The sequence below is a fragment of the Lithobates pipiens genome, unplaced genomic scaffold (assembly GCF_037356315.1).
Source record: "Lithobates pipiens isolate NorthernLeopardFrog02 unplaced genomic scaffold, aLitPip1_a1.2 Scaffold_23, whole genome shotgun sequence".
Taxonomy (NCBI): Eukaryota; Metazoa; Chordata; class Amphibia; order Anura; family Ranidae; genus Lithobates; species Lithobates pipiens.
This window is the reverse complement of record NW_027507785.1, coordinates 189,040,508-189,063,554: the sequence shown is the minus strand read 5'-3', so window position 1 is coordinate 189,063,554 and position 23,047 is coordinate 189,040,508. Positions and strand designations below refer to the sequence as shown.

Below are 23,047 nucleotides of genomic sequence, written 5' to 3'. Positions count from 1 at the left end.
CTTTAACTTAGCTACTACCATGGGTTATTTTCCAAAGGAAATGCTACAGGCTATCATAGTCACGATTCCAAAGCCAGGCAAAGACAGTTCCCTCCCCCAGAACTTTAGGCCAATCTCACTTTTGAATTTGGATCTTAAAATTTATGCTAAAGTGCTCGCCAACAGATTAATGGATATTACCCCCTCCCTTCTAGGATTAGACCAAGTGGGCTTTGTTAAAGGTAGGCAAGCACCGGATGGGACAAGAAGGATGCTCAACCTACTACAATACACTGAACTTAAACTCCCTAGTGCTTTCTTAGCCTTAGATGCAGAAAAGGCCCTCGATAGGGTGCACTGGCCATACCTATGTAAGACCCTACATAAATTTGGACTGACAGGCCAAATCCATATGGGTATAATGTCCTTGTATTCCCAACTGTCTGCAAGAGTTTACAACTCAGGGCTTCTCTCTGATCCCTTCAACCTTACTAACGGCACTAGGCAAAGATGCCCGATATCCCTTATTATATTTTCGCTTGTCATAGAACCCTTATCAGAGAGTATTAGAAACACTGAATCCATACATGGCATTAGGGTAGGATCAGAGACCCATAAAATAGGCCTCTTTGCGGACGATGTCATCCTAACCGTCACAGACCCTGTAACCTCTTTAACCTGGGGGACAGGTAGCAGGTACAAAGCTCCCTGGGATGAGCAGTTTCTCAGGCACAGTTACCAAATCCAGGGATGTAGTGACAAACAGTGCTGTGTTTATTTGTGTTATATACAAGTCCATATATAGGTGCTGTACAGTGTTCCAGAAAACAAAGAAAGGACAAAAATAGCAAAACAAATCCTAGCCGTGTCTCGGCTCTAACTATACAATATGCAGGCCCTCACTACCGGGCTGAACAAGCCTACCGCTTGTCAGTCTCTAAATAAACTGCTAAACAGTTTTTACTGACCTTTTCCTCTTCACAGACCGACTTTGTCTGTATGTCCCAGGCAGAGAGCAAAGGCTGTCTGCTCAGGTGAGCTTAAATTAGAATGGGGAAGAGGACCAAGACCCGAACTGGATCATAGATCTGAGATTTCTGAATGTGTACGAGAGGAGCCTGGGAGACGTATAAACCCCAAACAGGACTTTTCCTGGCCCTCTCTGGGACGCTCTGCTACATATCCTCCCTCCTTGTTTCAACCCCAGGGTTGGAACACCTGTGGCCCAACAGCAGTGAACACGGGACAGGGCATCTACATTCCCCATCTCAACACCTGGCCTGTGTTTTACGGTGAAGGAGTAATCCTGTAGAGCCAAAAACCGCTGATTCACCCATCTATTAGTCTCCTTCTTTTGGGCCATCCATTTTAGGGGAGCATGGTCAGTTATTAATTCAAACTGGCGCCCTAACAAATAGTACCTGAGCGCATCCACGGCCCACTTTATGGCTAAACATTCCTTTTCAATGACTGCATACTTTTTCTCATGGTCATTGAGCTTTCTGCTCAGGTACACCACAGGGTGTTCTTCCCCATTGTGTACCTGCAATAGTACTGCCCCGATACCAACATCAGACGCATCCATCTGAACCAAAAAATCTTTGGAGAAATCGGGGGAGTACAGTACTGTCTGTGCACAAAGAGCCTTCTTCAGGACATGGAAAGACTCCTCTGCTCCTGAGGACCATTTGACCATTACAGAGTCTTTACCTTTCATCAGGTCTGTCAGAGGGGCAGCTATAGTTGCAAAATTTGGAATAAATCTTCTATAATACCCCGCAATGCCAAGAAAGGCCCTGACCTGCTTCTTGTTTGCAGGACGTGGCCACTCCTGGATGGCTTCTATTTTACTCACTTGAGGTTTTATGACATCACGGCCAATAGTGTAGACCAAATACTTGGCTTCTAGACCAATGGCACATTTTTTTGGATTTGTCGTAAAACCTTCTTTGAAGAGGGAATCAAGGACAGCCTGGACACAAGGCAAGTGAGACTCCCAGTCAGTGCTATATACCACTATGTCATCTAAATAGCCTGATGCATATCGTCGGTGGGGTCTTAGGGTCCTGTCTATGGCCCTCTGAAATGTCACGTGGGCAATTTTCAACCCAAAAGGCATTTTTTTATATTGAAATGAACCCTCCGGGGTCACAAATGCGGTCTTATCTTTGGCGCTATCAGTCAGGGGTATTTGCCAATATCCTTTTGTCAAGTCCAAAGTGGTAATATAGTGAGCTTTGCCAAGTCGGTCTATAAGTTCGTCTACTCTGGGCATTGGGTATGTGTCAAAGTTTGTCACTGCATTAAGCTTCCTGAAGTCATTACAGGACCTCCAAGTGCCATCCGGTTTTAGGACCAACACGATGGGGCTAGACCAGTCACTATTGGATTCCTCAATAACATCTAGCTCCAACATTCTTTTAACTTCATTGCTGATGTCTTTTCTCCTCGCTTCAGGAATTCTGTATGGTTTGAGCTTGACACGTACCCCAAGTTCAGTAACAATATCATGCTGAATTGCTGAAGTCATGCCAGGAAACTCTGAAAATTTCCCTCTATTCCTTATCAGGAACTCTCTAGCCTCCTGTTATTGGGAACATGACAAGGTGTCTGGAATCATGACCTCAGAGATCAGAGGGGACTCAGTAGCCTTAAGCGTTACCGGGAGGGACCTCGCAGTTAACGCCAGTCTATCCTTCCAGGGCTTAGACAGGTTTATATGGTAAACCTGCTCGGGCTTCCCTTTTCCTGGTTGATACACCTTGTAGTTGACTTCCCCAACTCTTTCAATTACTTCAAAGGGACCCTGCCACTTAGCCAGGAACTTGCTCTCAACAGTAGGAACCAACACCAGGACCCTGTCACCAGGTGAGAAAACCCGGAGTTGGGCCCCCCTGTTGTATATTCTCTGTTGGGCTGCCTGGGCCTGCAGTAAGTGTTCTTTTACCATCGGCATGATTGCTGCAATCCTCTCCTGCATTTGAGCGATGTGCTCAATGACACTTTTATGGGGTGTCTGTTCCCCCTCCCAAGTTTCTTTGTCTATGTCTAAGAGTCCCCGAGGGTGTCTCCCATAAAGCAACTCAAATGGAGGAGTACCCCGTAGAGGATTGGGGAACCTCCCCGATTGCAAACAACAAGTATGGTGTCAGGAAGTCCCAGTTTTTCCCATCCTTGTCAACAACCTTTTTTAAAGAGGAAGTAAACCCTGATGGGTTTACTTCCTCTTTTTTTCCCTGCAAAGGTAAAGCATAATGGACTACTATGCATCGCATAGTAGCTCATTATGTGTCACTTACCTGACACAGGAGCCAGCGAAGTCGCCGCTGATCCCTGTAGTCCGCCGCGTCCATCTTGCTGGTGGCGTCTCGCAGCTCCGACCAATGACAGCGGCGAAGCCGCGATGACGTCACTCCCGCGCATGCGCACGGGAGTCGCGTCTCGCAGCTCCGACGCTGCCATTCGGCGAAGCCGCGATGACGTCACTCCCGCGCATGCGCACGGGAGTCGACAAATTAAGCAAATCCATTCTTGGACTTGCCGCATTTAGTGCGCCTGCGCGCCGCTGTCTACGGCGCATGCGCCGTAGACAGCGGTGCCCATTTTCGGGCAAATATCTCCTAAACCATATAGGTTTAGGAGATATTGCTTGGACCTACAGGTAAGCCTTAATCTAGGCTTACCTGTAGGTCAAAGTGGTTTGAAGGGGTTTACTTCCTCTTTAACGTCTTATTGAAGCGTTCCACCAAGCCATCCGTTTGAGGATGGTACACTGAGGTTCGCAACTGTGTCACCTTAAACAAGTTGCACAGCTCCCTAGTTGTTTGCAACATAAATGGGGTGCCTTGGTCTGTAAGGACTTCTTTAGGGATGCCCACCTGACTGAACACCATAAACAGCTCTTTGGCAATGTTTTTAGCAGACGCGGTGCGTAAGGGAACCGCTTCATGGTAACGGGTAGCATAATCCATGATTACTAGGATATGCTGATGACCCCGGGCAGACTTGGGGAGTGCACCCACAAGGTCCATGGCAATCCTCTCAAAGGGCACTTCAATAATAGGCAATGGCACTAAAGGACTTCAGAAGTGGGGTAGTGGGGCTGACATCTGACACACAGGACAGGATTGACAATAATTCTCAATATCTTTCTGTACCCCAGGCCAGTAAAACCTGCGCAACACCCTTTCAGTAGTTTTTTCAACCCCTAAATGGCCTCCTAGCAAGTGCCCATGGGCAAGTTCCAACACCACCCGTCTGTATGGCTTAGGGACCACCAACTGTTCAACCACTTCATCATTCATTTTACATACACGATACAGTAAATCCTCTTTGCTGCTGAAATAAGGAAAACAGGGCCTGTTCCCTGGTTCGACAGGTACCTCATTAATCAGTATTACATTTTCCCAGGCCCGGGCAAGGATCTGTTCTTTCCTCTGCTCAGTACCAAAATTTTCTTTGTGCACATTAAGGTCAGTAAACTCCAACGTAGGCTCGGATTCAACAGATGGCTGTCCAGCTCTACTTGTGGTGGGGACTTCCTCAGACTCCTCCAGTTCTCCTGCCATAACCGACAGAGGAAAACCCAGGGAGCCCTGAGAGGAATCCTCTGTACCCACATTGTCAGTAGTGGCCAGGAGTTCTGGCTCTGTCACCAAGTCAGGTACTGCGACCGGGTCGGGATGGTCCCTAAGTTCCCAAAACTTAGGGAAGTCTCTACCAATGATGGCCTTGTGCACCAAGTGGGGGACAAGTCCAACCTGATGGGTCACCGTACCTAAGCCAGTTTTAAACCGAACAGTGGTTATAGGGTACTCCCAGGTATCCCCGTGGATACAGATCACAGCAATTTTTTTAGCATGACAATTCACAGGTTCAATCATTTCAGCTGTAACCAAAGTCACTAGACTTCCAGAGTCCAGCAAGGCTGTAAATAGGCATATCATTAACAGTCATTTGGCACATTGGTTTTCCCCTATTTGGCGCTGCAGCGCATGAAACAGCTGAAAACATAGACTGTCTCCTAACGGAAAAATCATGCTGCATCGGTTCATCTGTCAATGGACAATTTGCTGCAACATGTCCCAGTTCTTGGCAACGAAAACACCTGACGTTTCCCCAGTTTGGTTTGCTGACAGGCAGTGGCTTCCCTTGTTTAGGACCCCAAACTTCGGTACTGGCACCAAAATTCCTCCCCCCCATTTCCTTGCCATATTTACCACCCACTTCCCCTGGAACAGTCTTACTGGTTGGCTGGGGAGACCGTGGCTTTGGATGTAAAGTCCGTGTGGCTGTAGGGGTGGTGACCAGACTCTTTGCAGCAAAATACTTTTCAATGAGTTCCACCAGGTTGTCCGCCGAATTGGGGTCTCCTTGACTCACCCACTCCTTCAGGGGAATTGGCAGTGACCTCAGGAACTGGTCCATGACCACACGCTCCACTATTTGTGGCCCAGACAGGATCTCCGGCTATAACCATTTCCTCACCAGGTGAATTAGGTCGAACATCTGTGATCTTGGGGGCTTCTCGTCTTGGAAGAACCAGCTGTGGACCCGCTGTGCTCGATCTGCCAAAGTCACACCAAGTCGTGCCAGGATTTCCCGTTTGACCTTTTCATAGTCTCCCGCTTCTGCTGACTCCAAGTCATAGTAGGCCTTCTGCGATTCCCCAGAAAGCAAAGGGGCGACCAGTGCTGCTCACTGGGTTTTAGGCCAACCTTCCGTCTCAGCGGTCCGCTCAAACGTTAGCAGAAAGGCCTCTGGATCATCATCATCATCATCTGTAGTCATCTTAGAAAGAAAGCAACCTACATGGAGGGCTTGTCTCCAACATCAACTTTAGCAGGTGACCACTGTGCTAGCGTCTCCACAACCTCAGTCAAGGTTTTCCTATCTGCTTTGGCATCAGTGGCTAGCTGTTCAAACAGCCTCTGCGATTGCTCCCATGCGATAGCATTAGCTTGCTGTAGTGCAGCGTTTGTTTTCTGCTGTGCAGCGTTTGCTTGCTGTTGCAAAGTGTTTGTTTGCTGTTGTGCAGCATTGGATATCATCAATTGTTTTAGGATTTCCTCCATGTTTAGTCACTCTAGGTACTGGCCTTTTAAGTAGTAACTTACTAAAGCTGGTCGCAGCCTCCACCATATGCAACCTGGGGGACAGGTAGCAGGTACAAAGCTCCCTGGGATGAGCAGTTTCTCAGGCACAGTTACCAAATCCAGGGATGTAGTGACAAACAGTGCTGTGTTTATTTGTGTTATATACAAGTCCATATATAGGTGCTGTACAGTGTTCCAGAAAACAAAGAAAGGACAAAAATAGCAAAACACAAATCCTAGCAGTGTCTGAGCTCTAACTATACAATATGCAGGCCCTCACTACCGGGCTGAACAAGCCTACCGCTTGTCAGTCTCTAAATAAACTGCTAAACAGTTTTTACCAACCTTTTCCTCTTCACAGACCAACTTTGTATGTCCCAGGCAGAGAGCAAAGGCTGTCTGCTCAGGTGAGCTTAAATTAGCCTGGGGAAGAGGACCAAGACCCGAACTGGATCATGGATCAGAGATTTCTGAATGTGTACGAGAGGAGCCTGGGAGACGTATAAACCCCGAACAGGACTTTTCCTGGCTCTCTCTGGGACGCTCTGCTACACCTCCCTTACATCCATTCAAACCCTGATAAATAATTTCGGGAAAGTATCCTTCTACAAGGTCATTACAAATAAATGCTATGTGCTGGTGCTCAATATGCCATCCAGCACTCAAAATAAACTTAAACACGTCTTCCCATGCAATTGGAACCCCCCATCTATCAACTATCTAGGGGTGCAGCTATCCCCCTCATCTGCTAGCACCTACCTCCACAACTACCCTCCTTTGTTGAGCAGACTGGCGGATGAAATGAGCCAAATAGCCAAAGTGCAACTTTCATGGGTGGGGAGGATAGCAGCATATCAAATGCAAATTCTGCCTAAGCTATTATACCATTTTAGGACGTTACCAGTGCCTATACCCCAAAAGTTCTTTGCTCAATTATCTAAAATTCTGAACACTTTTATATGGGCGGGAAAAAAACCTAGAATAGCACTAGCACAACTTTAAAAACCCAAATACCTGGGTGGGATAGGACTCCCTAACGCACAAATATACTACCAAGCAGCAGTACTGGACCAAATGAAATACTGGTTCTCATGCCAATCCGACAATAGATGGTCAGATATAGAATGTGCTATCACTCCTGGACATGATCTTCCGGCTCTGGCTATGGCGGCCAGTATATATCACAAACCTGATACCCCACAATAACCTACTGTACAGGCCACACTCACGGTAGGGTCGGACCTACTCCATAGAAAAATCTCTGATACTCAAATGTGCACATTACCAATCCCCCTAGCGACTTATCAATAGCTCATACCCAATATGTCGACCCACCATTGGAAACAAACGGCAATCACTTCCTTGCACCCCCCGAAAGAGAGAGAGAAATATCAGACACATATAAACTATATCAAATTAAACACTATAGCTTGTTCAACGCAACTAGACCAGTGGAAATCCCTCAAGCACTTTTAGATTTTCTTCTAAATAAACGATCTAAAAGCAGGAAGGGGATCTCACTGTTTTATAAATTCGCAAACCCTCTCTATATGAACTCCAATTTGCCCTGCATGGTACGCTGGGAACAGGAATTGCAGAAAGAATACTCAATTAATCAATGGCATCTTGCAATTAAATATAATGGTAAATCCTCTGCCTGCATAAACCATTGGGATAACGCCCAAAAAATCCTTCACCAGTGGTACCCAACACCGCTTCGCCTCCACAAAATGCACCCAAATATAACCCCAATGTGCTGGAGAAATTGGCAAAACACTGGGAGCCTCCTCCACACTCTATGGAGCTGCAAGGCTATAATACCATATTGGAAAAATATAGAATCCTTACTTAGGGAAGTTAAGCAAACTATAATTACCCTTGAACCAGACTTAGCACTGCTCAGCATTGGTATTGAACAGTTCCCTCCGGAGCTGAGAAAAATAGTTGTAAATATTTAATATGCTGCTCGCATATCATTGGCGAAGGAATGGCGGTCACCTACGCCACCATCCCTAGAGGTGATAATAGCTAGAGTGAATAATCAATTTCTCATGGAAAAGCTTCTAACATATAAAGAAAGAAGAGCTCCAAGTTTCCACAAACACTGGGAAGCACGGAGATCTTCCAAATATGCCTCCTCCCACTTGTGATTTAGATCAGATTTTTTGATGAAAACATATTTCCTAACGAGAGTTGCCTTAGGTTTTAAACCAGCCATTAACGGAAGTGAGTACTTACATAACTGGAGGGGACTGCGACACCAGGGCACTCCCTAGGGGGTGTGGTGGGCGCAGTTACCCCCACTTTGACTAAGGTGTAGTGTCAAGAGTTGAACACATATCACTGTTTTCAATTTTGTTTATGGTTCTCCCCAAGCTTTTGGAAACATTTTGCTGTCATTAGACAAGATTCCTAGATGTTCAATGGTTGATTTGGGAATGTGTGCACACCAGTTCTACTGCCCTAGACCCTCATTAAGGTCAAGGGGAGCTATGTTCACAGTGTGAACCCATGTGGGGTGACGGGCTCTGCCTCCTAGGAGGCCATGTTCTTAAATTCTGATAAGTAGCTCTAATGTGAGTTATAGTTCCAAGACTATTCACTCACAGAATGTTGCTCTAACTGTGTACTTCATTGATACCTGCTTTACTGTTATTGATGCTTGTAATATGCAAAACTCAATAAAAATCTTTTGGTTAAAAAAAATAAAGTGCTTTTATTGGCAACTATTTAATTTTATTGTGTGCAACACTTATAAAAAATACTCAGCAAACTTGTAAACTTTCTAACCTAAATTGTGTTTTAATTCTGCTTAAAATAACGTAATTGTTCATTGCATTCAATTGCACATGCTTAAACCACTGAAGTACCACATTTTAGAGCAGTATAGCAAATTGACATACTGGCAAATGTGTAGGTTAAGTATTATTTATGCATTTATTTTTTTACTTGTTTATTAAACAGTTCACACAAATTTAACAGCAATATTGTAGGTGGAAAGAGTGTATATGTGAGTAACATTGCAAATTCTCAGGTTTACCTTCCTTTAGGCATTTTGGGTATTTTAGCACACCATCCAAGCACTGAATTCTCAGAGTTTTTTCATCAAATATCTCATATCCAGATTTGCATTCAAATGACATCCAATCACTATGAACACTGTATATTTTTTTTTTTTTTTCTTCTCCATATTTATATCTAAGTTCTATATTGTTTTGTTGCATGACGGCTTCTTTTACTGTACAAGGTACTGAAAACAAGTAAAAGATATAATTATTTTACACACACAGAATAACTTAAAGAACACACTTAAATTATGTTTGTGCATACTGTAAATAAAGAATTATCAAGAACAAATATGTCTCATAGTCCTCGATTCTTGATATAAAATATTTATGGGAATACAATGCCTTGTCACATGGAGCATGTAATGTACTCCAGTGTTACAGCAATTGGAACACATATAATAAAAAACACACTAGTGAAAAAGGGATAGGACATGTTAAACATTTGCTGTTGTCTGTATACCTGCTGAAAAAAAAGAGTATTATGGAATGCCCACTTGATTTAGAACAACTCTTCAGGGACAACTTGCCTATACACCTGCTTCCTCCAGCACACTTGTAAAAATCCCAGCTGGCACACTTACATTTATTCCGACAAAAAGAAAACAGTCAGATTTTACATTCAAAGATTTTTATTGATTTTCGTACAAGTAATACACAAAGAAGCAATGACAAAGAACATCAAGATGGCATCCAAAGAGACTGACTGAGAGACTTTATGATCCAGGAGATCTTATGTTTGGCTGTCTGAATGGAGACCTTAGAGAGCTTCCAAGCTTTGGCTATGGAGAGTTTGGTGCCTAGGAGGATAAAGAAGATAAGATTTTGAGAATATTTGAGAGAACCCCGTTACCTTGGAAATTATTTGGAAGATTGTGTTCCAAAAGCTTCTGATTTTGGGACAGTCCCACTATATGTGTAACATGGTTCCCTTCATCTGACACCCTTAAAAATAGAGGAGGGACACCGAAGGGAAGATAGTGGAGAGTTTTGACTGAGTTATGTACCATCTAGTGATGATTTTCAGACCCATTGGGGAGGTTTTGAGGATACCCTTATAGGATCTCATGAAGGCCCTGTGCCATGTGTCAGATCCCACTGTTCCTGAAGGTCAGCTTCCCAAGCTAGCATGTAAAGGGGTTTTCAAAATAGTTTGAGCAAGTGACGAGTAAATTATGGAAAAGCCTCTCCTCTGATCAATGACTTGACCACACCATTGTTTGTAGGGTTAGAACTGAGGGGGCTTAGGTTTCGTCCACCAAATAGAGTGAAGGTAATGAGATATTTGCCTGAACCATCCCGAGTCAGGTAGATCCAGTTTATTAACGCGGCGAGCGAGATGGGGCCCACAGAGGTGAAAAAGTGTCTGATCCGGTACAGCTCCTTATCCAGCCAACACTTGAAGGCCAGAAATTCAGCTGGAGAAAGACATTGAGTGCTTGTGATTTGGCGTAGTTAAAGGGGTTGTAAAGTTATTTTTTTTATTAGCTAATTATCTTCTTCTAAGCTGAGGCAGAGCTTTTTCACTTACCTGTTCCTTCTATTCCTTTCCAATTGTCACTGGTCCCTGTTCAAAATCTTCACTTCCTGTAGTACTTCCTGGTGCTTCTCACTGTGTCTGGAGCCGTTGGTGTGGTGGTAAGGAGTCGTGCTCGCCCCCAGGCTAGTACTACAGCCCTGCGTGGAGACGCTCTGTACGTAACAGACAGACACAGGGGCTGGTGGTTTGTGGGTGTGACTACAGTGATGCAGCACCTCCTTCTATTCCTTATTAGGATTCTACACTGATCTACACAGCCCGCCTTGACTCCGCCCCCTAGCAGTCTGCAGACTAGAAATCAAACGGAAGATCTTCTAAACTAAAGTCTAAGCCAAGAGAACGGCTGCAGCCTCTAAACTTTATATTAACCAACAAGGTAATGTTTAACCAAACATTATAGGGGACTATTTAATCACTGTCAATTTGCAATATAAAGTTTATTTAGATTGTTTACTTTACTGTATTCATGCACCAGCAAGCATGTACTGTCTCCTCCTCATACACAATATAAACAAAAACGCCCCCCCCCCCCCCTCCACCACATTGCCTAGGCAGTAATGTAATTTTTACATGCATCCCAGCTTCACATCTCACTCATGTCCATCCCTCCATCCCTATGTCTGATCATCCATCCCTCCATCCCTAGGTCTGCTCATCCATCCCGATGTCTGCTCATCCATCCCTCCATCCCTAGGTCTGCTCATCCATCCCTCCATCCCTAGGTCTGCTCATCCATCCCTCCATCCCTAGGTTTGCTCACCCATCCCTCCATCCCTATGTCTGCTCATCCATCCCTCCATCCCTAGGTCTGCTCATCCATCCCTAGGTCTGCTCATCCATCCCTCCATCCCTAGGTCTGCTCATCCATCCCGATGTCTGATCATCCATACCTCCATCCCTATGTCTGCTCATCCATCCCTCCATCCCTAGGTCTGCTCATCCATCCCTCCATCCCTAGGTCTGCTCATCCATCCCGATGTCTGCTCATCCATCCCTCCATCCCTATGTCTGCTCATCCATCCCTCCATCCCTAGGTCTGCTCATCCATCCCTCCGCCTTATTTATTATACACACTTCTCTCCGTCACATCTCTCTCTTGTCCATCCCTCCATTCGCTCATCCATCCCTATGTCTGCTCATCCATCCCTCCGCCTTATTTATTATACAAACTTGTCTCCGTCACATCTCTGTCATGTCCATCCCTCCATCCGCTCATCCATCCCTCTGCCCTATTTATTATACACACTTCTATCCGTCACATCTCTCTCATGTCCATCCCTCCATCCCTATGTCTGCTCATCCATCCCTCCGCCTTATTTATTATACACACTTGTCTCCGTCACATCTCTCTCATGTCCATCCCTCCATCCGCTCATCCATCCCTCCATCCCTATGTCTGCTCATCCATCCCTCCACCTTATTTATTATACACACTTGTCTCCGTCACATCTCTCTCATGTCCATCCCTCCATCCCAATGTCTGCTCATCCATCCCTCCATCCCTATGTCTGCTCATCCATCCCTCCACCTTATTTATTATACACACTTGTCTCCGTCACATCTCTCTCATGTCCATCCCTCCATCCCTATGTCTTCTCATCCATCCCTCCATCCCTATGTCTGCTCATCCATCCCTCCGCCTTATTTATTATACACACTTTTGTCTAGTCACATCTCTCTCATGTCCATCCCTCCATCCCTATGTCTGCTCATCCATCCCTCCATCCCTATGTCTGCTCATCCATCCCTCCACCTTATTTATTATACACACTTGTGTCCGTCACATCTCTCTCATGTCCATCCCTCCATCCCTATGTCTGCTCATCCATCCCTCCATCCCAATGTCTGCTCATCCATCCCTCTGCCCTATTTATTATACACACTTCTGTCTAGTCACATCTCTCTCATGTCCATCCCTCCATCCCAATGTCTGCTCATCCATCCGTCCATCCCTATGTCTGCTCATCCATCCCTCCACCTTATTTATTATACACACTTGTCTCCGTCACATCTCTCTCATGTCCATCCCTCCATCCCTATGTCTGCTCATCCATCCCTCCATCCCTATGTCTGCTCATCCATCCCTCCGCCTTATTTATTATACACACTTCTCTCCGTCACATCTCTCTCATGTCCATCCCTCCATCCCTATGTCTGCTCATCCATCCCTCCACCTTATTTATTATACACACTTTTGTCTAGTCACATCTCTCTCATGTCCATCCCTCCATCCCTATGTCTGCTCATCCATCCCTCCATCCCTATGTCTGCTCATCCATCCCTCTGCCCTATTTATTATACACACTTCTGTCTAGTCACATCTCTCTCATGTCCATCCCTCCATCCCTATGTCTGCTCATCCATCCCTCCATCCCTATGTCTGCTCATCCATCCCTCTGCCCTATTTATTATACACACTTCTGTCTAGTCACATCTCTCTCATGTCCATCCCTCCATCCCTATGTCTGCTCATCCATCCCTCCATCCCTGTGTCCGCTCATCCATCCCTATGTCTGCTCATCCATCCCTATGTCTGCTTATCCATCCCTCCATCCCTAGGCCTGCGCATCCATCCTGATGTCTACTCATCCATCCCTCTGCCCTATTTATTATACACACTTTGTCCATCCCTCCATCCCAATGTCTGCTCATCCATCCCTCCATCCCAATGTCTGCTCATCCATCCCTCTGCCCTATTTATTATACACACTTGTCTCCGTCACATCTCTCTCATGTCCATCCCTCCATCCCTATGTCTGCTCATCCATCCCTCCATCCCGATGTCTGCTCATCCATCCCTCCATCCCGATGTCTGCTCATCCATCCCTCCATGCCGATGTCTGCTCATCCATCCCTCCATGCCGATGTCTGCTCATCCATCCCTCCATGCCGATGTCTGCTCATCCATCCCTCTGCCCTATTTATTATACACACTTCTCTCCGTCACATCTCTGTCATGTCCATCCCTCCATCCCAATGTCTGCTCATCCATCCCTCCATCCCAATGTCTGCTCATCCCTCTGCCCTATTTATTATACACACTTCTCTCCGTCACCTCTCTCTCATGTCCATCCCTGCATCCCAATGTCTGCTCATCCATCCCTCTGCCTTATTTATTATACACACTTCTCTCCGTCACATCTCTCTCATGTCCATCCCTCCATCTGCTCATCCATCCCTCCATCCCTATGTCTGCTCATCCATCCCTCCACCTTATTTATTATACACACTTGTCTCCGTCACATCTCTGTCATGTCCATCCCTATGTCTGCTCATCCATTCCTCCGCCTTATTTATTATACACACTTCTCTCCGTCACATCTCTCTCATGTTCATCCCTCCATCCGCTCATCCATCCCTCCATCCCTATGTCTGCTCATCCATCCCTCTGCCTTATTTATTAAACACACTTGTCTCCGTCACATCTCTGTCATGTCCATCCCTCCATCCCTATGTCTGCTCATCCATCCCTCCGCCTTATTTATTATACACACTTCTCTCCGTCACATCTCTCTCATGTCCATCCCTCCATCCCAATATCTGCTCATCCATCCCTATGTCTGCTCATCCATCCCTCCACCTTATTTATTATACACACTTGTCTCCGTCACATCTCTCTTATGTCCATCCCTCCATCCCTATGTCTGCTCATCCATCCCTCCACCTTATTTAGTATACACACTTCTCTCTAGTCACATCTCTCTCTCATGTCCATCCCTCCATCCCATGTCTTGGATATGCATCACTCTATCTCTTGTCTCCCATCTCCATCCATTCATAGTTACATAGTCCGGTTGAAAAAAGACACAAGTCCATCCAGTTCAACATTAGAAACAATAAATAAATATAATTTAAAAAATCTTACAATATACACAATTTTATAACCACAGTTGATCCAGAGTAAGGCAAAAAAAAAAAACAGAAGAGCATGCTCCTTTTTGCTATAGCAGGAGAAAAGATTTCATTCCTGATCACAGAGAGGCAATCAGATTTTCCATGGATCAACTTTACCTATAAATATTAGGACCTAGATATATTATGTACATTCAGTAAAGTATCCAGGCCTTATTTAAAGCAATCTACTGAGCAGGCCATAACCACCTCTGGTGGGAGTCTATTCCACATCCTCTCCGCTCTTAAACCTTTCCATATTTGAAGATGAAAACTCTTTTCCTCTAGACGTAAAGAGTGCCCCCGTGTCCTCTGGGTTGACCCTACAGAGAATAACTCTATACCAAGTTCACTGTATGGACCCCTTATATATTTGAACATGTTGATCATATCTCCCCTTATTCTACTCTTCTAAAGAGTGAATAAATTCAGTTCCTCTAATCTTTCCTCATAGCTAAGCTCCTCTATGCCTGTTATCAGTTTGGTTTCCCTTCTCTGCACTTTCTCCAGTTCCCCGATATCCTTTTTGAGAACTGGTGCCCAAAACTGAACTGCATATTCCAGGTGAGGTCTTACTAATGATTTGTACAGGGGCAAAATGATATCTGTCTCTCTGGAGTCCATACCTCTCTTAGGTGTCCGTTTAAGAAGCAGTGATCAGAGGTGATCCAGAGGATCTCCACTGATCACAACCCATAAACAGTTTATGAACCTGAGGTAATCGGGGTAGAAGTGTTTGAATATGTTCTCCCACCGATTATCTACGCACATGGAGAATCCCCATACACTGTCACATTAACGGCCAGTTTATTAAGCTGCGATCTGAGCGCTTCACTGGAGATCTGTGTCAGAATTCACACTCCCCGATTCACCCACCCAAAGGTCAAGAATCGGGGAGTGAAGAGAGAATCTGGGGGGATCTGATGAGGAAAGAGGAAGATTTTTAAATTCCTTATACCTCGGTCATACCCCCCAACACTAAAACCATGTCCCCCTGTCATATTTATGTTTGTGTATATATATATATATATTGTAGACATGTCACTGGAGAAGTGATCGAGGGGGTGTACATCTCACCTAGGTTGCTACACAGTGTGAGATGGTAAATCCAGGATGGATCAGTTTCTCAGCAGCGATATGCTGCTGAGTTGTTATTTAATTTTGCCGGGCCTGGGTTTATATGGAATGGCAGGTAGGTTTGGTAGAGGGACCTGTCATTCCACATCCCCCGATCCAGTTCTGGGTTTGGGATCAGGTGAGCTTTGATCCTAATTAGCCTGGGAAGCTAAAGGCTCTGCAGGGTCTGCAGGTGATTGCTCTCAGCCAGGGAATGAACAATCTGTGTGTTGAAGGAAGCTGCAAGCACAGCCACTGCTGGAGCTAAAACTCACCCTGCGATATCCAGGCGAAAGACGCTGTGTTTGTAAGTGTCAGATAGGTGAGCAGAACCTGTTAGTAAGCGCCCAGCCGGGCTAGGACTTTTATTTTTGTTGTACTTAGAAAGCACGGTGTTGCTGTATATTTTGTTTGCTGGACTGTTTGTACCACGAATAAACGCCAAGATCTGCTTTATAAATTCCAAGTCTGCTGTGAACTGTGTCCAAACACACCCTACCCCGGGAAGATCCCTTACAATTGGTGGAGGTAGCGGGCAACACGGTTGCTAGGGGCAACGGTGTGGACAGACTTGGCTACAGCTGCTGATGTCCTGGGTGAAAGCTGCAACTACACTCCAAGAACAGTCCAGCAACATGGAGGAGATGCTGAAGCAGTTTATGCAAGTGAGTTTGCAACAACAGCAGGCTCAGACAGAGGCCAATAGACGACATGAACAGTCCATGGCTGCACAACAACAACTTATCGAGCACCTGATAGCAATTCGAGAGGCGCCTGTGGTTGCTAATCCACCCACAGTGATGGGAGCCGCTCCAGAGATTTTTTTTGGGAGAAGGACTGTGCAGAAAGCGCTGCAAAAGATGACTGCTGAGGACGATGTTGAGACCTTTCTAACAGTATTTGAGCGCGTGGCTGAGCGAGAGAAGTTACCAGCCGCTGAGTGGGCAGAGGTAATTGCGCCCTATTTAACAGGTGAACCCCAAAAGGCCTACTATGACCTCAGTGAGCAAGAGGTTAAGGACTATACTCGGCTAAAAGAGGAGATACTTGCCCGACTAGGAGTTACTACTGCAGTCCGTGCCCGGAGGGTACGCAACTGGAGCTACAGTCTGGACAAATCAGCGAGGTCCCAGATGTATGACCTAATCCATTTGGCAAGAAAGTGGTTGGAGCCAGACACTTCTACTCCTGCACAAATCCTAGAGAAGGTCGTGATGGATCGCTACCTCCGAGCACTTCCTACTGACCTGCAACGCTGGGTGGGACAAGGTGATCCTAAGAATGCAAACGAACTTGTCAACCTTGTGGAGAGGTTCCAGGCGACTGAGGACTACCTCCGTGATGTTCCTGCAGCATCTTCACCTCCCCGGAGCGCCAGATCTGTGCCGTCAGCTGGTAAGAGACTTCCATCTATTGGGGGAGTGTGGAGGGGTGCTGATGGAGGGAAAAGGGCTCAAGTGGTGTCTCAGGGACAAAAGACTGGTGATGGTCCCGGGTGGCTAAGGGGCTCTGAAAAGGACTCCTTGCCAAAGAGACCAGGCCCTATCCAGTGTTGGAGATGCCATGAGGCGGGACACGTGTCGGCCCATTGCCCTCTTACCTCTGAACCCATGGAATGTGACGCTAGCCGGCGTCAGTCGCTATTTGCGGAACCATCTTGTGCTGCAGTTCCTGGACTAGAGACTGAACCGCAAATCTGCAACATCACAATCAATGACTTTCCTGTTAAAGCGTTAATGGACTCAGGAAGCCTTGTAACCTTGGTGCATGCTAGCCTGGTGACTGGGGACTTAGAGTCTAAAAAGCATATGAGCGTTGTGTGTATACATGGTGATACAAAAGTGTACCCTATAGTGCTGGCTAAAGTCGGGACTGAACAAGGCACAGTACAATATGAAGTGGGTGTGGTTAAAAACCTCATGCATAATGTAATATTGGGGCGCGATTTTCCTTTATTCTGGGCTCTCTGGGAAAAAAGAAAAATCCCCAAAAGGAGTGAGGATACCTCTAAGGTGGTTGCCTTGTCCACTGTGAATGATAAAAGTGTACAGGATGAAAATGATTGTTTTCCTTTGCAGGTCCTGGCTGGGGAGGAGGAGGCTCCTCCCACTGAGCAAAATATACTAGACTTAGAGGTGTCTAGCGATAATTTTGGGGCTGCACAATTACAGGACCCCACTCTCAAAAATGCGAGAGAGCAGGTTGCTGTTATGAACGGGGTACCTCAGGAACCAGATGCTGAAAAAAGATTTCCACATTTTTCGGTGACTAATGATCTTTTCTACAGAGTCAATAAGGTTAAGGATGAGATTGTGGAACAGCTTCTGGTACCTAAGCCGTACCGGCGTCAGGTGCTTGACATGGCACATAACCATGTTCTTGGGGGACACTTGGGGACTGACAAAACGCGAGAGAGGGTTCTCCAGAGGTTTTTTTGGCCGGCCATATATGATGACATTAAAAAAATACTGTGAGTCGTGCCCCACATGTCAGGTTAGTGCCCCAGTGTCACATTTTCGCAGTCCTTTGGTTTCGCTCCCTATTATAGAGGTGCCTTTTGAGCGTATTGCCATGGATTTAGTGGGTCCCATTGTAAAGTCAGCTAGAGGACACCAGTATATTTTGGTAGTCCTGGATTATGCGACCCGCTATCCTGAGGCTGTACCCTTAAGAAACACTGCATCTAAAACAATTGCACGTGAGTTGTTTTATATGTTCTCTAGGACTGGGATCCCCAAAGAAATCCTAACTGACCAAGGTACGCCATTTATGTCGAAAGTAATGAAGGAATTATGCAGACTATTTAAAATCTCACACATCCGTACCTCTGTATACCACCCCCAGACGGACGGATTGGTGGAGAGATTTAATAAAACTTTGAAACATATGTTGAAGAAAGTGGTGGCAAAAGATGGTCGTGACTGGGATCATTTATTACCCTACCTCATGTTTGCTATTAGGGAGGTGCCCCAAGCGTCCACAGGGTTCTCACCATTCGAGTTGGTCTATGGTCATCACCCTAGGGGTATACTAGACATTGCAAAAGAGACATGGGAGAATGAGTCCACCCCATACAAGAGTGTTATTGAGCATGTAGCACAAATGCAGGACCGTATAGCCACTGTAATGCCCCTGGTAAGGGAACACCTCCAGAGGGCTCAAGAGGCCCAAAGTAGAATTTACAACCGGTCCGCAAGAATCAGGACATTCAACCCAGGCGATAGGGTCCTTATACTAGTCCCCACTGTTGAGAGTAAATTCTTGGCGAAGTGGCAAGGTCCCTATGAAATTGTTGAAAAGGTCAGTGAGGTGAACTACAAGGTGCACCAACCAGGTAGAAGGAAGCCTTTCCAAGTTTATCACATAAACTTGATCAAGCCCTGGAAAGACAGGGAATCCTTGGTGGCGACAAATACTGTTAATAATTTGTCACCACCAATCCCTCCAGTCAAGGTAGGTGATACTCTATTAGTGTCACAGAAACAGGAGGCTCAGGAATTTTTACAGAAAAACAAAAACAAGTTCTCTGACCTCCCAGGGCGTACACACCTCATCCATCATCACATTGAAACTGAGCCTAGAAGCAGAGTAAACCTTAAGCCCTATAGGATACCCGAGGCACGTAGGGAAGCCGTATCTGCCGAGGTAAAACGTATGCTTGCTCTGGGGGTAATTGAGGTGTCACAGAGTGAATGGTCCAGCCCAATTGTGCTAATCCCAAAGCCCAATGGAACTTGGAGGTTCTGTAACGATTTCAGAAAGTTGAATGAGATCTCCAAGTTCGATGCGTATCCTATGCCCAGGGTAGATGAGTTGATTGAGAAGTTGGGTAACGCCAGGTACATAACCACCCTCGATCTCACAAAGGGCTACTGGCAGATTCCACTTTCTGGTGAGGCTAAAGAGAAAACTGCATTCTCCACCCCTGATGGGCTATTCCAGTACGTAGTGATGCCATTCGGGTTACATGGAGCGCCTGCAACTTTCCAGAGGTTGATGGACTTGATTCTGCGACCACATCGTGATTACTCAGCTGCCTACCTCGATGATGTGGTCATTTTTAGCCCTGATTGGGAAAGTCACCTCTGTAAGGTACAGGCCGTGTTGGATGCCATAAGTGATGCGGGGTTGACCATAAATGCCGAGAAGTGTGCTCTAGCCCTAGAAGAGGCCAAATATCTAGGCTACATTATTGGGAGAGGGTTGATTAAGCCACAGCTAAATAAAATTGAGGCAATACAGAATTGGCCTAGACCCCTGACAAGGAAACAGGTTAGAGCTTTCCTGGGTATTACGGGGTATTACCGTAGATTTGTGCCGAACTTTGCCTCAGTTGCTGCTCCACTAACTGACTTGACAAAGGGCGGAAAGACAGCAATGGTCACGTGGACCCCAGAGGCCGAGAAGGCTTTCCAAAGCCTTAAGTCTGCCTTGTGCCAACCACCTGTCTTAGTTACCCCCGATTTCAGGCGAGAATTTCTGGTCCAGACAGATGCCTCTAACACAGGCTTAGGTGCAGTACTCTCACAAGTAGTGAATGGTGAGGAGCATCCAGTGACGTACTTGAGTAGAAAACTAACCCCGGCCGAGAAAAATTATGCCATTGTGGAGCGAGAATGTTTGGCAGTAAAGTGGGCCCTAGAATCGTTAAAGTATTACTTGCTAGGCAGGAAATTCAAGTTGGTGACAGACCATGCCCCCCTAACATGGATGAAGTTAAACAAGGAGAGAAATGCAAGAGTGACTAGATGGTTTCTCTCCCTACAAAACTTTAATTTCACTGTGGAACACAAGCCTGGGAAATTACAGGCAAATGCTGACGCATTGTCAAGGGTAAGTTGTCTGTGGGGACAAAAGGCTCAGCCCTCCGGTCTGAAAAAGAGGGGGGGGATATGTAGACATGTCACTGGAGAAGTGATCGAGGGGGTGTACATCTCACCTAGGTTGCTACACAGTGTGAGATGGTAAATCCAGGATGGATCAGTTTCTCAGCAGCGATATGCTGCTGAGTTGTTATTTAATTTTGCCGGGCCTGGGTTTATATGGAATGGCAGGTAGGTTTGGTAGAGGGACCTGTCATTCCACATCCCCCGATCCAGTTCTGGGTTTGGGATCAGGTGAGCTTTGATCCTAATTAGCCTGGGAAGCTAAAGGCTCTGCAGGGTCTGCAGGTGATTGCTCTCAGCCAGGGAATGAACAATCTGTGTGTTGAAGGAAGCTGCAAGCACAGCCACTGCTGGAGCTAAAACTCACCCTGCGATATCCAGGCGAAAGACGCTGTGTTTGTAAGTGTCAGATAGGTGAGCAGAACCTGTTAGTAAGCGCCCAGCCGGGCTAGGACTTTTATTTTTGTTGTACTTAGAAAGCACGGTGTTGCTGTATATTTTGTTTGCTGGACTGTTTGTACCACGAATAAACGCCAAGATCTGCTTTATAAATTCCAAGTCTGCTGTGAACTGTGTCCAAACACACCCTACCCCGGGAAGATCCCTTACAATATATATATATATATATATATATATATATATATATATATATATATATATATATATATATATATATATATATATATATAACACTAAATAGTTTGTAATAGTAATAGTAAACTGTAATAGTTTTAACCACTTGCCGCCCGCCCTATAACAAAATGACGGTGACAAAGTGGTTTCAAAATCCTGACCGGACGTCATATGACGTGATCAGGATTTTGAGCCGCTGCGCACGGCGATCGTTGTTGCGGGGTGTCAGTCTGACACCTCCCAACTACGATCTCAGTAAAGAGTCTCCGACGGAGACTCTTTAGCATGTGATCAGCCGTGCCAATCACGGCTGATCACAGTGTAAATAAGAAGAGCCGGTGATCGGCTTTTCCTCACTCGTGTCTGTCAGACACGAGTACAGGAGAGCCGATCGGCTACTCCTCTGACAGGGGGGGGGGTCTGTGCTGATCGATTATCAGCGCAGCCCCCCCGAGTATGCCCACACTGGACCACCAGGGACGCCACCAGACCACCAGGGATGCCCAGGACAAGGTATGCCACCCTAGACCACTAGGGATTCCAGTCAGTGCCACAATGGATGCCAAACAGTGCCCATAATGGATGCCAATCAGTGCCCACAATGGGCATCACTGATTGGCATGCATTATTGTTTGGCACTGATTGGCATCCATTAGTACAGTATATTATAATACAATGCTGCCTATCAGTTCCCATCTGTTCCGCCTATCAGTGCCCATCCGTGCCACCTATCAGTGCCCATCCATGCCCATCTGTGCCGCCTACCCATACCCATCTGTGCCGCCTATCCATGCCCACCTGTGCCGCCTATCCATGCCCACCTGTGCCGCCTATCCATGCCCATCTGTGCCGCCTATCCATGCCAATCCGTGCCAGCTATCAATGCCAATTTGTGCCACCTATCAGTGCCCATCCGTGTCGCCCATCCGTGTCGCCCATCAGTGTCGCCCATCAGTGACACCCATCAGTGCCGCCTATCAGTGCCACATATCAGTGTCCATCAATACCACCTCATCAGTGCCACTTCATTGGTGCCACCTCATCGGTGCCCATCAGTACCGCCTTATCATTGCCCATCAGTGTAACCCCATCAGTGCCCATCAGTGAAGGAGAAAACATATTTATTTACAAAGTTTTGAAACAAACAAAAAAAACATTATTTTTTTCTACATTTTTGGTATTTTTTTATTTGTTTAGCAAAAAACAAAAACCACAGAGGTGATCAAATACCACCAAAAGAAAGCTCTATTTGTGGGAAAAAAATTATAAAAATTTCATTTGGGTACAGTGTAGCATGACCGCGCAATTGTCACTCAAAGTGCGACAGCGCTGAAAGCTAAAAATTGGTCTGGGCAGGAAGGTGTTTAAGTGCCCTGTATTGAAGTGGTTAAACTATTTAGGGTTATAATATATATATATTTATTATTATACATGATTTATATAGCGATTACAATTTACGCAGCGCTTTACAATATATATATATATATAATTTTTTTCTGGATTTAAATTTATGTTTAAAAAACTCATACTATAATTTTTTTTTTTTTTTATGAAATAAATGTAAACTTTATTGCAATAAATCATCCTATCTTCTGTTATAATAACAGTATAATTACATTTTTCGATTACATATAATATATATATAATTTTTTATATGTAATCGAAAAATGTAATTATACTGTAATTATAACAGAAGATATGATTTATTGCAATAAAGTTTACATTTATTTCATGAAAAAAAATTTATAGTATGAGTTTTTAAAAAATACATTTAAATCCAGAATTTTGTATATATATATATATATATATATATATATATATATATATATATATATATATATA

At 45.3% G+C, this 23,047-nt stretch overlaps 1 protein-coding gene across 2 annotated transcripts in view; it reads right to left on the bottom strand.

Annotated features, from left to right (window-relative positions):
- LOC143928074 (complement factor H-like) overlaps positions 1-23,047 on the bottom strand; it is a 1,075,600-nt gene that overhangs the window by 176,290 nt on the left and 876,263 nt on the right. For both annotated transcript variants that reach the window (XM_077452686.1, XM_077452684.1), the window contains exon 18: positions 9,115-9,324. In XM_077452686.1, coding sequence (XP_077308812.1) covers positions 9,115-9,324 — 210 coding nt within the window. The remainder of the gene's footprint in view (positions 1-9,114; positions 9,325-23,047) is intronic.